Here is a 20,284-nt window from a genome sequence, read left to right as displayed (position 1 = left end):
AAAATTTTTGACACGGTGGTTCGGTCACAACGGATTCAATCAAGATTAAAGAACTTTTTTTTGTGTAGCAGGAAGAAAATCTGCAAAACAGACGAACACACCCTCTCCTAAGGGGGAACAAGTGTGGGGATTCTCACTCTCCTGAGCTCGAGACCCACTAAAAAGCCTAAACTGCTTCTTTATAGTTTCCGGGCATTTTGCCTATTAACCAGTTGACTCTTATGGTTTCTGGACTCTCACACGATCATAGTCGTGTTGATAGTTGCATGCTGCCTATATCTTTTATAGGTTAAGCTCTTCTTTGGTTGCTTTTTAAATCCTTAACTGATCTCTCGGTCTTCGGTGGCAGGTTCTTCTGTTAGATCGTAGTCGACTAATCTTCGCATTTCCTCATTTGGATGTTGTTTGGCTTTGTCGAATATCCTTTCCGCCTTTCTCTTCGAAAATTCTGTAACTGGTTCCCATTCCAAGTCCTTGTAGATTTGTTTGTTCCTAACAAACCAGGGTACATCCATCGCCATTCTAAGGAGTTTATTCTCAGTGGCCTGTATTCTCTTGATGTGGGTCTTGGCTGCGAAGCCCCATGACGCCGTTCCATATGTGAGTTGTGGTCGCGCGATAGTTTTAATCATCGTCAACTTGATGTTCTTATTCATATGACTTCTTCTGCCTATGAGTAGATAAAGTCTACTCATTGCGGCTTTTGTTTTATCAACTGCACATATGATGTGGTTTTTCCATTTTAGTCCTCTGTCAAGCTTCACTCCTAGGTATGTTGCTTCATTTTCCCATTCAACCTCTTCTCCATCAACTTCAAGGTTTTCTTCCATCCTCAATCTTCTCTTTTGCAGTAATATTGCTTGAGTCTTTCTCCCATTGATTTGGATTTTCCATTTGATGCACCATTTGGGTAATTCATCTATGGCTTCCTGCAGTCTCTGATGTATGATCTCTGGGCGTCGATGTCTGAACGCTATTCCTGTGTCATCTGCGTACAAGGTGAGCATATTTCTAGCATTCTTCGGGATATCATGAACGTATATTACGTAAAGCAGAGGTCCAAGTACCGATCCTTGAGGCATTCCCGCTTACATAGATTAGGCCTTCGTGCCATACTCTATCAAAAGCTCTCACGATATCCATCAGAACTAATCCTGTGGCCTGTTTGGTCTGCATTCCGTCGGTGACGTATTCTATGAGCCGTAGCAATTGGAGTTCAGTCAAATGTTCTCGTCGAAATCGAAATTGTTCGGTTAGAATGATCTTCAACATTTCTGCTTAAAGAACTGCGGGGGGACATCTGCTTTTATACCCACCGGTGGGGTGGGAAAACTAGATGTGCCCCGGCTGTCTAAAATCGATCAATTTTGCGTCAATGAAGACGTCTTAATTTCTGCTTGTCGGTACTGGTGAACAAAGACTCGGTTATCTTCCAATTCAGAATGTTTTATGCGGTGCGATATCGTTTTTCAGAACTGAAAATGGAATAAAAACGGTACGGAATGTTCACAGTTCCGAACAATATCGGAATCCTGAATTTAAAACTGAAAATATTCCCTTCAAAAATTAACACGAAATAAAAAACAATTATTCAAAACGGAAATAAAAAGATCATTCTGAAATGATGGTGCATTTTTGCATAAGAAAACAAAACATCATTACAAGTTGTGTAAATAAATTAGACATTAAGAAAGAAGCCAATTCGATTAACGTTACATCATGAATGGGCCACATTGAATTCCGCTTCAATTCATAAAGAGATTATAGTTAAGTTGAGAATTACTAAGAACTAATACTAAAAAAGGGACCAATCTAATTGGCAAATGGAGTGTACTTGTTTGCCATCTGTCCATGAGATTGCTCCCTTACTGAGGTATTATCTTTCAGTAAACCTGCATAAACTCACCATAGTGATGTGTGTCTAAGAAGTAAGACCTAGGAAAGGAAAAATCTCATTCTCAGATGGCGTACGCGTGAACATTTTATAGGAATGATTGAGGGACATAGGTCAGTAGGTCTTCTTGGTGATGTTCTTCATCATAGCACAATTTCTCTTCAGAACCGGTTTAACTTCTGATAAATGATTTTTTAACTATAACAATAAACTCATGAATATACACGGCAGTAATGAATAACAATTTGATGAATTGATGATTGATGAACATTTATTCGTTCTTTTCTTTAGGTCTGATATGGAGTGAAATCAAACAGCTCTGGGACGTTGGTTTGGAGGAGTACGCAAGGGATATGTGGAATGTCATAGATTTTATCACGAATTCCTTGTACGTCGCCACCGTTGCTCTCAGAGTGGTTTCCTTTTACCAGGTAAGACTTTTATCTCACTAAAACTTCGTGATATGATATTTATCCAACGTAAAAGGGAAGTAATATGATCTCCTCTACCGGATTTGGTGATAACTCCGCACTTATGGACATCCCCTGTCTTTTCATTATATTCTACGCAATATACGAAGGCCGCTTCATCCCACAAGATTAACTCGACCGTTCGATACATTGTTGTGTATTGATATGGGGATATCAATTGAATTTCTGAACTCACGAAGTCCATTGATGAACGGAAGTGTGATTCAGTGTTACTGGAGTGGATATGATATATAATATACCTCTGGCTATTATGAATAGCAAAGCGACTCGATAATAATTGAGAACTGGTAGAAACTTTACAATAGAGTATGAATTTTTCTCGAGATTTATTCATTGACATTTGAATAAAATTCGATCAGAGCACGTTGTACCAACTTCATGGCAGGCTCAACGTTAATGATTATTCATTAATATGTGGTTAGAAGGTGCCACAGAAATCCGATAAATAAGTAAGCCTAAACGATAAGCCGGTCTCAAATTATTTGGAACAAACTGGCAGTGGTCTTTCAAATATTCAACAATTATCTTGATAATTGGAATTATGCATTCCCAATTTCAATATTTCAGGTTAGTTCAGTTCTCCAGAAACTTCTGAAATCCATTCGTACTTGAGATATCAAGTTTTTTTTTAAATGCAGGGGGAATCTGCGACCGTGAAAACACGGGGCTCTATCTCTCGCCCAGAGGTACCCATTTCTAGGGAACACTGTGGGGTTACTCACTCTCCTGAGTTCGCGACCCACTAAACCTAACCTGCTTTTCATTCGTTCCGAGCATTTGCCTATAAACCATTTATGCCTTGATGGGTTAATTTCTTCTTGCACATTGTCATGCTAGGATTTTCATGTTCGTCCGTTTCGGATATCTCTTCTTAGTATAGAAGAAGACTTAGTTTTAATAAGTTTCCGTACTCATTTTAATCTCTCCTCAATCGATCTCGCGGTCTCCTTTTGTAAATTCTCATTCTTCCTCTGTCTTCCTCCGGATCGTAGTCCACTAGTCTCCTGAGTTCTTCGTTTGGATGTTCCTTCGCTGTTTCGAATAACTCTTCAGCTTTCGTCTTCATAAATTCGGTGATGGTTTCCCACTTCAAATCTCGATATATCTGTTTGTTCCTGACAAACCAAGGCGCATCTATGGCACATTGTAGTAGCTTGTTTTCTGTTGCCTGAATTCTTTGTATATGGCTCTTTGCCGCGAATCCCCAAGCACCTAATCCATAAGTCAGTTGCGGTCTAGCAACGGCTTTGATTATTTTCAATTTTGTCTCATTTGACATGTGGCTCTTTCTACCTATCAGCGGGTATAGCATTTTCATCGCTGCCTTGGTTTTGTCAACGGCTTATGTGATATGGCTTCTCCAAGTAAGACCTTTGTCTAGGGTGATACCTACATATATTTCGCTTCGTTTTTCCACTCGATTTCTTCTCCATCTACCTCTAGATTTGTTGTTGTTGTCAGTTTCCTTTTCTGTAGTAATATCGCTTGGCTCTTTTATCCGTTGAGCTAAATTCCATTTAATACACCAGTCATTCATTTCATCTATAGCTTCTTGTAATTTTCCTTTTATGATTTCTGGCTTGCGATGTCGCATAGCGATTCTGGTGTCGTCGGCATATAATGTCAGCATAGTCCTTGGAGATTTTGATATATCGTGAATATATATGTTATACAGTAACGGTCCAAGTACTGACCCTTGAGGCACCCTTGCTTCCATATATCTGGTTGTGGAGTTTTCTCCTTCCACTTTCACGTAGAATCTTCTATTCCTCAAATAATTCCTAATCAACTTGCACAGTTTGATTGAATATCCAGCATATCTCATTTTGTAAATCAATCCTTCATGCCATACTCTGTCGAATGCTTTGGCGACATCGAGGGCGACATCTAGTAGTTCAAGACCAGTTGCTTGTTTATTTTGGAATCCTTCTATTATGTATTCTGTGAGTCTCAGTAATTGCTGTTCTGTTGAGTGATCTCTTCTGAATCCGAATTGCTCTGCTGAAATGAGATTCAGATTTTCAGTTTCTTTTGTAAGCCTCCTGGCGATTACTCTTTCTACCACTTTTCCTAGGGCGGACAATGAACTTAGTTTTGGGGGAATTTTTTATCTTTGCCTGGTTTGTTGAACACTATGACTTCTGCAATTCTCCACTTTTTCGGATAGTGTTCAGTCCTCATTATACGGTTTGCAATATTTGTGAGAGCAGCTTTACCTTTTCCAGGTAATTTCTTCAACATAGCATTCGTTATTTTATCACTTCCGGGAGCTTTTCTATTTTTCAAGCTTCTGATTATCTCCTTTATTTCAAATGGGGAGGTTGGTTTTTCTATTTCGTCGTCTACTGGTGGTTCGTCCATTTCCTCTCCGTTGTTCTCAACTAGTTCTTCCAGATCATCAATATCGTCATCAGGTCTGTAATTTATTCTCGATTCTCTTTCGATCGAGTCCGCCAGTGCTTCTGCTTTATCGATATTCGTATATGCCATTCCTCTTTCTCCGTGGACAGGTGGTATTTTAGTCTTTTCTCTCCTCGGACATTTTTGCATTTTCCATGCAGAATGATCGATAATATTTAGTTTTTGAACTCTTTTGTTCCATCTATTTGTTCTCATGTCCTTCGGGGCATTTTTTAGAACTTAGCTCTGTCGGTTTAGATTTCTCTTATTTGAGATATCACGTACTTCATCATTCACAATACAAGTATGAAGGCACTTGTTCCAATAAAAACTCAAAATGAAAAGGAATTCAAAATGATCCACCATTCGACACATGAACCAAAATTTGAGATGACGATAGGTTGATGAAATCTTGATAGAAAGGCGTTTTTCCGTAAATAGTAATGATTGAAAGGGCCGAAAGGTTTCGAAAAAATAAATTTATCTCGAATCTTTCTGGTATTATGTAATAATGTAATTGAAGATTTTCAATAGATAATTCTGGAACTTGGAGGTTTTTTCAACATCTTGTCATCAACAATATTCGTTATACTGCTCCAGAATAAAGCAGTCATCGATAAACCTACAATGCGAAGTTAATTCTATGAAGCCGTTTCGACGTTAAAATCGATGAGATTTCAAAGCCTCCACAATGTCTCGAGCAATTCATTCTTCGATCGGACGGTTTTTTTAATTGAATTATACTAGCGGAGATTTAATTCACTTTTCTCAAGTTTTCGATTCATCGGAACTCGGAGGGAACTGAAAAGAACGATAAATAACTAATTTATTCAGTCAAATCGGAGGTCGAATACATTTCCATTCTTATTCGCCAAAATCTCAACTATCTACATTGATCATAACTAGTCGTTGAAAAGTGTTGGATTTGTGAACATTTTCTGCTACTGTTATTGACTTACTGTGGAAGAAACTTTTGGAGAACACTCCTTGAATATTTCGACACTCGGGATAATCATTGAAGGTACAATAATTGGAAAATGAAAATCACAGATCGTAAAACGATTTATTTGAAATGGAAAAAATGTAATAATAATGGATAATATCCATAGTGAAATGTTACATTCCTTGAAAATGCACAGTTTTCTTTTTCTATAATCATGAGAACTGCAATCACTAGAAAGAAGAAAAATACAGGGTGTCCCACGGTAGGTGGTCTATTAAACGTTTACAGAGAACGGACCATAGGATTGTTCTGAAAATTTGGATGCTACGGTTTACGATTTTGATATATCTGACTGAAATATTCATGAAGTACGAAGGCGTAGAAGGACCACATAATATTTAAAAAATATTCTTCGTTACATTCCGAGTTCAAAGTCGGGATTTAATTAATTTCGACTTCAAACTCGGAATTTTATTTAGTTCCGAACTTCCACAGGGTGTTCTATGACGACGTAGATCAGTTCCTGAAATACCTACAGTGCTTTTCTACAAATATTCATATTCATATAATACTAGGTGTTCCCATATTTATGATGAATGGACGATTATGTACAGGGTGGGCAAATTTCGATGTTTTAGCACTACAGACAAAATCTGATACACCATTCTCGTTCTCTTTTTCTGAGAAACTAACAAGACTAGTACTCATTTTTCGCCACCTTCTTTTGTTTTCGAGTTATAAGCGAACATTGGAAAAATGGCGATTTCGAAATAAATTTATATCTCCGCTGATACTGATGATGGAGCTCTGAAATTGAAACATTATACAGGCACTTTTTTAAGTAGAATCTAGTGGCGTGCTTGTCTTTTTAGCAGGATGTTTAATTACGAAGCTATGACCAAAAGTTATGTTTTTTTAAATGGGAACACCAGATTTCTGTGCAATTTTTTGAAAGCTTAATTTTTACTGATTTCAAAATATATAATATCATATGGTTTGTATTAATATAAATAATAGAAAATGGTCAAAAACCTTTTTTTCTCAATGTTTCTATGGTTTCAACCATTTTTACAATTTTCGCTAACTAAAAAACAAAAGAAGGTGGCCAAAAATGACTACTACTCTTGTTAGTTTCTCAGAAAAAGAGAACGAGAATAGGGTATCAGATTTTGTCTATCTCCTCTGGTTTAAAAGCTGTAGTGCTAAAACATCGAAATTTGCCCACCCTGTACAGGTTGGACTAAATTGATGATACCTGAACTACAACTTTTTAACCCAACTAGATGGAGAAAAATGAATATACTATTCATGTCGTCTCTTTTCGAGAAACTAATAATGCCATCAACTGTATTCCTCTATCTTCTTTTGTTTTTGAGTTACAGGCCAAAATTTAAATTTGGGCGATTTCAACTTTGGTCATTATCTCCATTTCTGTTTGTGCTAGGATGTTGAAATGAGAACATTATACAGACACTTTTTTGATAGCAATCCAGTGGCGTACTATGATTTTTTCCTACAGGTTTATTTGCTGAGCTATAACAGAAAGTTGTGTTTTCTCTTATGTCCACTTATGTCCACTGATATGACAACCTAGGTTGTCATATCAGTGTTATGACTGCAGAAGCTTCTGCAGGGTGTTCCATAACGACATTATCTATTTTCTACGTATATTTCGGATGTTTTATGAGAATACTTCTTTCCCATATGTACCTACTCCCTACTCGTGAGGCTATAATGGTCAAGAAATATTATTTACACCCCTTTTGATGTTTCTTTAGATTTCTTTCATGAAGAGATCATTACAACGGTGAGAAAACCTCATATAGTCTGCTCTATGACGAATTGGTTCATTTCCAAATATAATGAGATATTTATGAGAGGATTCAGATTCCACAAAATTAACACGTTGTTGTTTAATAAATATTGAACTCAATATATTTTATTGAAGAAAATTGTTCTTGGGTGCATGTTTTTGAATAACTAATGGTCGTAGACAGGTGGGGAAAACTTCCCCCACCCCAGTACCTACTCAAATCGACTAAATTTTTGTGCAAGTAACCATAAAATAACATGCTCCCAGGCCCCAAAAAAACGGCTACGCTAATGTAAGGATTTATGCATACAGAAGGTTCTTGGATATATTTTCAGCGTTTTTCTCATGAGGAAGTCAAAGCTACAGAGTGAGAACCATATAAAGCTTCTTTGAAATAACCTCTTCATATTGAAGAAAACAGAAGATCATTCAAGAACCATGTGTACATAATATTATATATATACATCAGTTTACAACGTTCTTCGACGTCTTCTGATTTCCAGCCTCCATCTCTCTCGGTCCTCCCATAAGTTCTCTTTCATGGGGCATCCAATGCAGCACCTGTTTCGGAAGTCTCTCGTCGCCCATTCTCTGCACGTGCCCGTACCACCTCAGTCGTTTCTCCTTGATGTCGTCCGTCACCCTATGATCTACCTTCATGATATCCAGGATACTCTCATTCCTCACTCTGTCCAACCGTGATTTTCCAGCCGCTCTCCTCCAATAATCCATTTCTGTAGCCTCGAGCGACCTTAAGGATCTCTGCTTCAGCTGCCATACTTCACTTCTATAAGTTATTATGCTCTTAATAATGGATTCATACACTCTGTGCTTGTTCTCTCTGGAAATGGTTTTATCCCACAGTATAGCGTTCAATTGTCTGATTGCTCTTCTGCCCAAGTTATTACGGTGTTTTATTTCTTCATCCATGCTTCCGTCATCTGTTATCCGTATTCCAAGATATTTATATTCCCTACATTTTTGGATAACCTGTTGTTCTTCTAGTATCAAATCCCGTTGCTCACCGCCCATACACATATACTTTGTCTTACTCATGTTCACCTCAAGACCCCATTTCTGGTATTCTTCTATGAGCTTTCGGGTCATGTACAGTAGTTCTTCATAGTCTTGGGCCAAAACCACCTGATCATCAGCGAAACACAGCGTGAAGAGGATAGATTCGCTCAGTGGAATACCCATACCGCGACATTTATTCTTCCATGTTTTGAGAGCTTGTTCCAAGTATATTTTGAAAAGGACAGGAGAAAGGCAACAACCTTGTTTCAACCCCTTGTTCACTCTGAATCCCTTCGACACTCTTTGACCTCTTTTTATTCGACAACTGTTGTTTTTATATGTTTCTTGGATGGCCTTAATGAGGGTTACTGATATTGGTTTTTCCCAAAGATTCCCAAAGTTTTTGCTGAGGCACACTATCATACGCTTTTTTGAGGTCTACGTAAAGAAGGTGTACCTCCTGGTTCATCGCCCTCTTTTTTTCTATTACTTGCGTTAGGGTGAACAGATGGTCAATGGTTGACCTACCCGCTCTAAAGCCTGCTTGTTCCTCGGCTTCCATATCTTAGAACTCCGCTTCAATCCTCTCCGAAAGTAATCTACCGTATACTCTCGAGATGGTGCCGAGTACGGCGATACCTCGAAAGTTGTCACAGACCTCCTTACTTCCCTTTTTATGGATTGTTGTCATGTATGAAGTCCTACATTCCTCTGGGATGCTTGCTCCGTTAAGACATTTCTGAAAAAGTTCCGCAAGATGTTCGAATAACTTGTTTGAGCCTTATTTGAGCAGTTTTGGGGGAATGCTGCCTGGGCCTGGCGATTTTCTATTTTTTAATCTAAGGCATAACCTCTCTTTTTGATCTTTATAGACTCTGATGGGTGATCCAGTAGTCCTTATGTGCTCATCTTCAATTCGTGGTTCATATTCCATCCTATCCTCCGTAAAGAGTTTGCTGAAGTATTCATCCCACTTTTGTAGAGATATCGGTGAAACAATATCTTTCTTGTTATCCTTGCGAAGGGATCTTAGGGTTTTCCAGCTTTCTGTACTCCTTGTGCCTCCAATGTATGAGTTGATTCTTAAACAGGTCTTTTCCCAGCTTTTGTTTTTCTTTTCTCGTATCAACCTGTGTACTTCTTTCTGAGCCTCCCTATATATTTTTTGACTCTGTTCTGTTTTTGTACTAAGGTACTTTTTGTATTTATCCTTTTTGACTTTGATGACTTCTTCAACTTCTTCATCCCACCAGTATGGTCTTCTCCTTTCGTTTATCTCTCGTTCTCCTAATGCCTCCAACGCAGCCTCCTTCAAGCTCTCTTTTATAAAGCTATAGTGCAGCTCCGTAGTTTCAAAATGAGTTCTCTGCGTGAGTTTTTCATTCAATCTAGTTCGGTAAAGCTGCTTAACACTTTCATGTTCAAAGCTGTTCAGGTTATATCTGATCTCCGTGATTTCTTCTTCATCTTCTTCTGGTGGTGATAGTTTCCTCTTCATTTCTCCGAAGGGAAGTATTTTAGCCCTAACAAGGTGATGGTCGCTTCCGCAGGTCACTCCTCTGTAAACGCGAACATCCTGTTTGTTTGTTGTCGGACAATTATATAATCAATAATAAATTTTAAATTCCTGGTGTTCTGGACCCAAGTGAACTTATGGATCGAGCGATGCTGGAAAAAACCATTCAGTATCTTGAGGTTATTGTGTTCGCATATATTTATAAGTCTGCTTCCATTATCATTCACAGTGTCTCCTCCGAATTGGCCTATTATTTTATCTTTGTTTCTGGACCCCGTTCTGGCATTGAAATCCCCCAGTATAATCACTTCTCTAGATGTTCCTATCTTCGATATTTCGTATGAGAGTTGCTCGTAGAATTCTTACTTATCCTTCACGAGAGCATCATCATGATGACATAATATTATTCCTTATCGATTTTCATTATGTACCTACACCTGTACCTACCCAGGTGACCATTAACATATCCGAGAACATATCTGTTATGTTTTCTTGGGAGATCTAATTCTAATTCTAATTCTCTGTTATGTGTTATTTATCTGTAACCATTGCGTGTCTAATACGATATTTGGGATGTACCTTTGCTGTATCCAAATTATATCCCAATATACAGGGTGGGCTTTTTAAAACGAAACAGACGAGATAACGGTCGGAATAAATTTATTTCGAAAAAATGCTCGGACCGCTCGGACACGTCTATTTATGTTTCGAGGGGGACAACTTTTAAGGTCAAATTAACAACTATATCGCTTCAACCCTTAGTGTCAGAACAACAAACCCCAAATTTTCAATAAGAGAGATGGGGTAAATTTCACCTCATTTGGTAGGTCTTTTCATCATGAGTTCAGCATAAGTATTGGTTATTTCATCATTTGATTCATTGATTCTTGAAATATTGACATTTGAATTTGCAACAACGATGGTATTGTCGTCAAGCAGGATGTCTGAATCAAGCGAATTTATTATTCATTTTTTCTATAGATTTGATGAAACTTCATAACTAGTCCAGTTCATGATGAAACACGCTCATCTATCATGAACCCCGCAAGACTTCTACACATAAATTCATACATTTTCTCATCCAAAGAATTAAAAACATAGTTATGGACTCGACAACTGTATTTGGCATAATCTACATCTGAATCAGGCTACGGTCTCTGAATGAACTGCAAGTTAACTAGATAATATCAATTTAAAGTCCATGCCATGCCGCTGAACGCCTTCCCTGAAACAACTCTCATTAGAACTTTGAAGTTTTCATTATAAGTGCTCAACTCGTCCTCTCGACCATCCCTAATGAAGAGAGGATTTATGATGAAATGAAAAATTATTTCAGTATCTACTCCTCAGAGTATGGAACAAAATGGAAGGCATGATCTAGGTGTGAAATATTAATGAGCACATTTATATCTGGACTTGCTGAAGTCCGCTCCATCAGCTTTAGCATTCAATCGAATTAATAAATCTTGAGATTTATGTGCACACAAACTCTTGACTTGAAATACCTTCCTCACAAATTAGGTGCCCAGCTATCTACTGTATTCGAGAATATATTGAAAAATTCTTAGCCTAATATAGAACCAAATAAAATTTCAATGTCAAAATATTCTTATTACTCAACATATTCTCCTCTTAATTGGATACATTTATTACAGCGAACCTGCAACATCTCTAGACCTTTAAAAAATGTTTCTTCTTGCTCTGCAGACCAGACCTCTACAGCTTTAATTACCTCCTCGTTGGAAAAAAATTCACGACCTTTCTAACTTTTTTCAGTTGAGGAAAGAGATGATAATCTGATGAATAAGGGGGTGTTCTAGTAATTCAAACCCTAGATCACGAATTTTTTGCATGGCAACATGAGACAAAACACCTTTGGATAGCTTTCTGCTACTTTTCTCTTCAATTTTTTCCCGTAGAGTGGCCAGTAATGTCGAATAATAATCTCCGGTTATTGTTCTATCCTTATCCAAAAAATCAATCATGATTACTCCATGGCAATCCCAAAAAACTTAAGTAAGAACTTTTGCAGCAAATTTTGGACACGATTTTCTTATATCGATTAAAATTTATTTTGTGAGGATTTTGCATCTCTTCATAAACTTTTTAGGGTTTTCACTCCCAATCTCTGAAACAAAATCAATTAAAAATGAAATCAACGATTTGCTCCTGCGTAAATTCTTGCACTAATTTGTCAGGAGCAAACAACAATTTTTTCTAGTTAATTTGCTCCTGACAAATTAGTGCAAGAATTTACGCAGGAGCAAATCGTTGATTTCATTTTTAATTGATTTTGTTTCAGAGATTGGGAGTGAAAACCCTAAAAAAATTATGAAGAGATACGATTTTCTTAGGTTTTGGAGAAACAGAGTGTCGCCATTCCATCGATTGTTGCTTTGTTTGTGGATAGTAGAAATGTTCCCAAGTCTCATCCATAGTAACAATTCGGTTTAAGAAGTCTACATCGTTTTCAAATCGAGCAGAGATCGAACGCGATGCTTCTACCTTTGCACGCTTCTGGTCAACATTCAAACATTTGGGGATCCATTTTCAGCAATTTTTCTCATGTCCAAATTGACGTGAACTATACGATGAACGCGTTCGTATGGAATATTCAGTGCTTCAGATATCCGTTTTAGCCCAATTCGACGGTCTGATAAAATCATGTCATGAACGATATTTTCGCGGACTGACACAGAAACTGGCCTTCCCGATTGATCATCATCTTCAATGGAAAATTTACCTCTTTTGAAGCTTGCAATCCAATTTTTCACAGTCGCATACGAAGGACATTGATCACCAAGGATATTAAGCATATGTTCGTAAATCTGCTTACCTCTTAACTCTTTTAAATACAGATAGTTGATGATGGCTCGATACTCCAATTTTTCGATTTTCACAATTTCGGTGGACATCTTCTTTCTTTCAATTTATTGCGTAACTCTGGTTTACTTTTTTGACCTCAAGCTTCACACCTCGCTTCACACTGACACTTCTTTTGAGCTATTGTTCGTTGTTATGGTAAAGCAATATTTTTTATGCATCGAACTGGTCTAGGCTAATATTAAGATGTATAAAAACATGGTGTATGCACTCAATTTTTGAATGGAATGACATTAGACTAAATCGAAAATAAGAAATTCGTTTCGTGGCGGCGCCACCATGTTCTATTTTTGTTTTATGAAAGAAAATCTAATGATACTCTGTCGCTTTATTTTGTTCTGCGTTTATATCGATCACAGATTACAGTCATCTCTGTGTACCGATCCATCAAAGAATCCAAAAAAAATGAACCGGACTATTTTCTCAGCTGTTAACGAATATTTCTGATTTACACTTGAATTAACAACGAATTCTTAGCTGTAGTTATTGATCATCCAGACAGAAAACTGAACGACATGTTCAATAAATGAATGTTGTACGACCTTTCTCGAAAGTATTACATTTTCACACACCAATAATGGCTTATAAATACAGCACATTCGCAAGTCGTAAGAATGCATTCAAATTATTTTCAAATATCAATTGACAACTGTTAATTCCTAAACAGCGCAACCTACAATGGGAAAACCGAAACTCATCTTTTATTTTCGAAACGGGAAAAACAAAATCTAATCAGTGCATACACCATGTTTTTAGACATCTTAGCTAATATCAATAGCGATATCAATACATCCTTGTAATAGAACGAAGTATGAAGTCACTGAATGAAAGACATTCCCTATATGGACACAAGCCCCCTTGAGTCCTGACTTAAATCCAGGAACAACTTCATTAACTCAACCAACCCAATATCAGACACTAAATCGGAAACCAAAAAAACAACGTGGAAGCAAAGTTTGACAGACCACAATACTCCAACCTGGAATCCGACCGATGCCGACTAGTCTGGAAGCAACTGGAAGGCCTGGAAAAATGTCTTAATAGGATTAGATGTCAAGCGGGTCCGGTGACAATCTGTTTATTAGAAAAACTTATGCGCCTGGGGGGAGACCTAAACGATGCAACATCCCTTGACCTGTTCGTCATCTACATATTTTGAAGGACGAAAATAAGTGTCTCATTTATACTATTGGTCTTTATTGATGACATGAGATGTTTTGTTCTATTTGTTACGAATTTATCTGTTCTTGTAACCGTAAATCCCATTTGAAATTGTTTTGAGGAACGAAAATGAGTGTTTCCATTACAACTTTAGACCGTTATATTTGAGTCATCCATCATCCAGCTCCAGATGGAATGTAATTCAGTTGGTCCTTGCTTAATCCAAAAGCACAAAAGTGAAGTGATATTTGAAAGGCGTGATTTCTCTTCAAGGAGGTTGTCAATAGTGTAAGTGTATAGATAAATTTTTTCTGAAGAAATTCATCCTGCAAAGCGGGAGAGTACTACTACATTTAAAATAAAGCTTGCTTGTTAAAAAACTGACAGTTTATTTACATGAAAATGTTCACAAAAAATATTTGACGCAGTCAATAAAAAACGAAATAGGCTCTAATCAGAAGTCTTCCTCTAACACAAATGCCTGAGTTGAAGATATTTTCTTCTGTTTTCGTAATTCCTTCAATTTGTTCTCCAGACTTATAATTCTGTCCCTTTGCCTCCTTATTTTGCGTTGGTTGCTGCTGTTCACGGTTTTGTACTTGTGAACAGTTTCGTGGGCAACTTTCCAAAACCTTTTCCTACGCTGCTCATCATTCAAATCAGTAAACTCGAAATCCCCAAAAAATACAGGTTGTCTTCTGGTTCTGAGAGTCCTGAAATCAATTAGTGTGTAGACTACCAAATTTCAGTTGAGTATATCTTCACCTCGAATTGCAAATATTTTTCACCAAAGTTGCATTTGAGGAATTTTTATTTTCTACTATCTCACCGACCTCACAAATATTCAATATTTGATCTGCAAATGACAAAATTACCAGAAATACTATTTATAATAGCAATTAAATGTCTTAACACAATGAAAAGTACAATTTATTGATAATAATTAAAGAAAATACCTGCTCCTTCTAAGGTTGAGTCTTCAAATGAAGAAATGGGCTTGTTCGACAAATTTGAGAGGACAGCCGGCACAAAATGTTTGCTTTTTACCACCTCACTGACCTCACAAATATTCAATTCTTGATCTGCGAAGAACAAAGTTACCGGGTATACACTTCATAATAGTAAATAAAAGTTTTATCACAATAAAAAAAGGTAACCACAAATTGAGTGATAATAATTGAAGAAAATACCTGCTCCTTTTGAGGTTGATTCTTCAATTGAAGATATGGGCTTGTTTGACAAATCTGAAGGGCCAGCCTCCAAAAATTTTTTGTTTTCTACCTCCTCACTGACCTTACACCTCGCCTTACACGTGTTCAATTTTTGATCTGCGAATAACAAAATTGCTAAGCATAGGTAGCCTCAATGATAACAGCAATTAATAAAAAAAGTTAATTGAATGTTGATATTTTATGAAAATACCTGCTTCTTGTGAGGTTGATTCTTCCTTCAAAATTCTTCGTTGCTCAGGTTTTTTCTTCGCATGAGCGAAAAAATCAAATACCGTTGGGACAGCTGTCTTTTTAAGTACCTTATTTCCGTGAACATTTAGTTCATAATCTTCCGAAGTGAAGTGTTTTTCGCATATCACCGTTGATGTACTCGGAGTAAAATTAACCCTTCCTATCGAATCTAACCACAACTTCCTCATGTTGGGGTCTTTAGGAATCCTAAGTATACATAAACATATCAGATGAATCAAAGATTATTGAGATGAATTTTGAATGAATATTTTCAGCACCGTAACTAGGGTAGCTTTTTACCTGGTTGTCAGCTTTGAGAGAATGAGAGACACCAAACACCTGCACGAAAAGATTTAATAGAAATCGAGTTATAGAAAACAAGAACCATATTTATTTAAAGCAAAAATTTAATGAAAGGAGACAAGCGTATTTAGTTCAGAACTACTGTATGAATGGAAGAGCAATAAATTCAGTCCATTATAATTCCAGGAATACTACCCAAAAAACGGATTGAAAAAATTCCCTCATTTAGAGTCTTGCTACCAAAAATAATGAAATTTTTTCGAATTTTCGAAAATCTCGAAAACCGAGGGAATTTTACTAAGTATAAAACATGTTTTTCTGAACCGTCAGAACGTCCTCTACCCGTAGGTACCGTATTTTCATTAACCATTCATTACGCCACACGCTGTATATACCTATCATTTTCTCAACTTTCGGGACACCTGTGTAGGAGCTCTTATCAATAAACTTTGCCTCGCGCGCCAAACTCCTAGTTACGGCCCTGAAAACAAATAAACGAACCTGTGAAACTTCATTTTAACACTTTTCCTATGTCTATTACGACAATTCATTGCACTGCAAGATGCAACCATTCTCTAGAAGCTATTGTAGTCAGTCTATGAATTTATAACAATATTTCAATTGCAAGAACAAGCTTCTTCCACGCGTTCTCGAATGATATCTCATGTGACGGCAACACAACGAACGGAATTTCTGCCCGGAATAGCGCTATCCTTTTTGACCGTCCATCGCCTACTCTACTATCACTTCACTGACTTCACTAGCTCGCGTCAGAGTTCGCAGAGTGCCCCTTCAATGCTTCATTGCGACGATGCCAGATCTACGGTAAATATGGTATTGTACCGTTATTTTGACCTCCACTGAAGGCGGCTACAGACGGCATGGCAAGATTTGGCAAACGTCCGCTCGTACCAACGCTTGCGCATCGCGTGTATGCAAAACATATGGCAAAGTCAACGCTGGCGCCATAGACAAACTATGGCTGGCGCTGGCCAGGGTTCGCCTGGGAGTATTAATCACATATCAAATGGACTTGTCGAGACTCGCCAGTGGATATGATCACCGTACGCACGATACGCGAGACATATTTGAAATTATAAAGTTTTTTAACAATTTCTATCTGGCTTGAATGGTTTGTGGTAGGTATCCCTTATTGGAACTTAACATTTTTGGTATTTTGTGAAGTACGACTTGTCGTCGTGGATTTAATAAAGTCTCTTGTTGTCAATTATTATTGTTTTTTTAAGCAAGAATGACTGAAAACTGGGGCAATTACACCATTGTAGAGTTCCCTAATTTGTATTAAAAGTAGGTACCCCATTATTTCGGATCCACAAAACCCGTCAGTCATAAAAATATAAATTTGATTTCCGATGAATGGGTTGCTATATCCAATGAAATGTCCGTTGCATGTACTTACAATTTAAGCATTAAGGAAGCAAGTTTGTTCAACGTTCGCCTTCTCACTCGACTCGAAAAGACTGCCAAGATAATCATGTCGTGTGTATTGTCGTCGGTGCACGAATATCGAGAATATACCAACGTTTCCACAAACGTTCGTTCAAACGCTGGCCAAGGCTTGCCATGCCGTCTGTAGCCGCCTTAATAATCATGTATTGCAGTGACATAGGTAGTAAAGACAATTCAAAGTAAAAAATAGAATAGATTAGGGTGATCTGGATTGGAAACTTCCATACTACGAGACGAAATCGTTTTTCTGCGCCCTATCTCAACCTGGGATGAATTAATGGGTGTTTCTCCAGTTGATGTTTCATCATCAACTGGACAAACATAGGTGGTCGGTAGATGATACCTGGTAAATCATTTTTGCCTTATGACCCCATTTGCGACTCATAAGCGAAATACAAGGTGTTCAACGTCGTATTTGAGCAATATTCTGTAATGATTGGGATCGGTTATGTATAAACCTCAAAGTAACTGATCACATCTGAGTATTTTCGAGTGTTAAATTCAGATGAAAATCTTCAAAAAAAATTCAACAAATTGGCGGAAAACCTGCAATATTCGCGAATTTTTTTCTCGGTTGCCAAATTGAATTTCATTTTATGAATTAATACAATTTCCGAAGAGTTTCTGTGAAGAATATTTTTTCATAATCTCTACAGCGAAAAAAAATTTACCCCGAAACATTTTGACTTGTTTCCCGATCAAATTCCTCTTATACCTAACACGAATATGAGAACAGAATCAAAAAATACTAAACCTTATCTTTTCTGCAACCGTCCAAATAATAATTAGCAATTTGAGATCAATAATTGCTATGAAGCGTTAGTATTTATGAAAAAAATTCTGTCTTTTTTTGAATCAGCTGTTAAAAAAGAGTGATATATTCTTCAAATCCGAACATCCTGTCTTTTAGTAAGATCACAATATAAAGTTATTGGGGTAATATGAGGGCCACTGCTCTGATATATTTCTGTCTCTCTTATCATCTACAATGCCTAAAATTAGAATATCGAAGCAGTCGAAGCTAAAAAAACCAAGTCGAACTGGGAATGAAATTCTAAATGGAATTTGAGCGAATAATATCGGAATTCATAATTATGTATATCGACTTACTGGATAGAATAACTCCCATAGAGCGCACTATAAACCTTTAGGCCGCAGTGGAATGTAACTTCTTTACCAAACTATAACTACTAGATGGAAAAAGTCGTCTTTGGGGAAAATATATTTGTTGCTTTGGAAATCCTCCCATTTTCAGTATATACAGGGTGAGTGTTTGAGTCGTACTGATATTTTAACAGTAGATTTTTGAGGTCAAAAGAAATGCTCTTTTCCTCTATACCATTTTTTCTGATTTGACCCTGACGAAAAGATATAGCCATTTTGAGTTTTCGTAATGAGGTGTGCCACCCCTGGAAAAACAAAATTACTTTCAGAATAACTAGCTGAATCAGTGACACAACACATCTGTGGATATTTAGAACAGAGTTGTATTCAGCCAAAGTGTCCAATTTTTCAAATTTCACAGATAGTTTTCAATTTTTGAATATGAAATCACTCGAAAACGACGCATTATACGAGAAAATATGAAGAATACTTTTATTTTACAATACGTTCAAATATTTATTAGCTAGCTTCCAACTTAGTTTCAAGAATTGAGTTCTTTGAATTTTTGTTATTTTAATGGTACGTAATGGTCATAATGAGAAAACTGGTAGACGTGGGTGATATCATGTGTACGAAAAAGATTCATCAAATAAATGAAAAACTTCGATAATTCTGACATCCCTGCACCATAATTTTCATACCTGATGTCGACAAGATATAGCAAGGGAGGCGCAATTCAATAATTCGTAGGAAATGTAATGACGTAGATAGTGGCTAATGTGAAGCAAAGTTCACAGAACTGATATCGTTTAAGAGTGCTTTAGGTGCCTACTTGACCCAATTGACAAAATGTTTGTTTCTGTTTTCCTCACTTTTTTGTTTCATCCACAGATGACAGAATGGTCGAATATAAATCTGATAATAGAAATTATATGAGAGATTCTTTCAACAAACACAAGAAATTTATAAAATTGAGACTAACAAAAAATAATTAGACAATTGTTCCATTATGTGTACACGAGACAGGAGGTTGAACATATTTGATAGTTTCCTATACTAATCATCCAACAATGAAGCCGGAAAACAATTTCCATGTGGAATATTCATATGAACTGTGATCTACAATTGGAACCAGCGCAAAATTTGCTTCAAAAGAAAAGCATTTTCCGCTATAACTTACCTCGATCTTCATCATACGAAAAGTCTAAAATGCATATCATAATTTCGAAAGGACGAGACAACACCTTCAAATTACTCAAATACTTCATTTACCTCTAGAAAGTAACGATAGATTTCGAAAAACAGTTACTCAAGAATATCTGACATGACGGTAACCTATCATTATTGTGTCCTCCACGGTTAAACCAAAACAAAATTCTTTCAGTGGGAACAAGGACAAACACCGAAAAACACTTAAGGTGGCATTCGGATACTAGCGACCGCGACGCGCGACCGCGACTTAGCGACCAAGCTGCCATGGTCGCCTGTCGCGGCCGCGACCACTGGCATTCGGATCCTCGCGACCGAGACTTGCGACACGTAAACAGCTGAGGCCCGCTACTCTGTTTATTCCATTTGAAGATGATCTGATTGTGACAGCTTGTTGTCTACATAATTTACTGCGGGATGCTTATTTAGAAAAAAATGGTGTTCCGTATTACAATTATGATCCAAAAATTTATCAGCCTTCAGAAAACATGTTACCAATCTCACGAAGAAGTGGCTTTGCAAGTCTAGCTGCACTCGAAATTCGTGGTTCTTTGAAAAACTTTTTCTCCAGTCCAGCTGGTCAAGTTTCATGGCAAGAAGATTTTATCGATAGAAGA

General features: G+C 37.2%; 1 protein-coding gene across 2 annotated transcripts in view; it reads left to right on the top strand.

Moving 5' to 3' along the window:
• LOC123309346 (transient receptor potential-gamma protein) overlaps positions 1–20,284 on the top strand; it is a 297,127-nt gene that overhangs the window by 237,609 nt on the left and 39,234 nt on the right. For both annotated transcript variants that reach the window (XM_044892426.1, XM_044892427.1), the window contains one exon: positions 2,186–2,325. In XM_044892426.1, the coding sequence (XP_044748361.1) occupies positions 2,186–2,325 (140 nt within the window). The remainder of the gene's footprint in view (positions 1–2,185; positions 2,326–20,284) is intronic.

The sequence above is a fragment of the Coccinella septempunctata genome, chromosome 3, assembly GCF_907165205.1.
Source record: "Coccinella septempunctata chromosome 3, icCocSept1.1, whole genome shotgun sequence".
Lineage (NCBI taxonomy): Eukaryota > Metazoa > Arthropoda > Insecta > Coleoptera > Coccinellidae > Coccinella > Coccinella septempunctata.
Note: the sequence above shows the minus strand (reverse complement) of the source record. Positions and strands in the feature narration are given on the sequence as shown.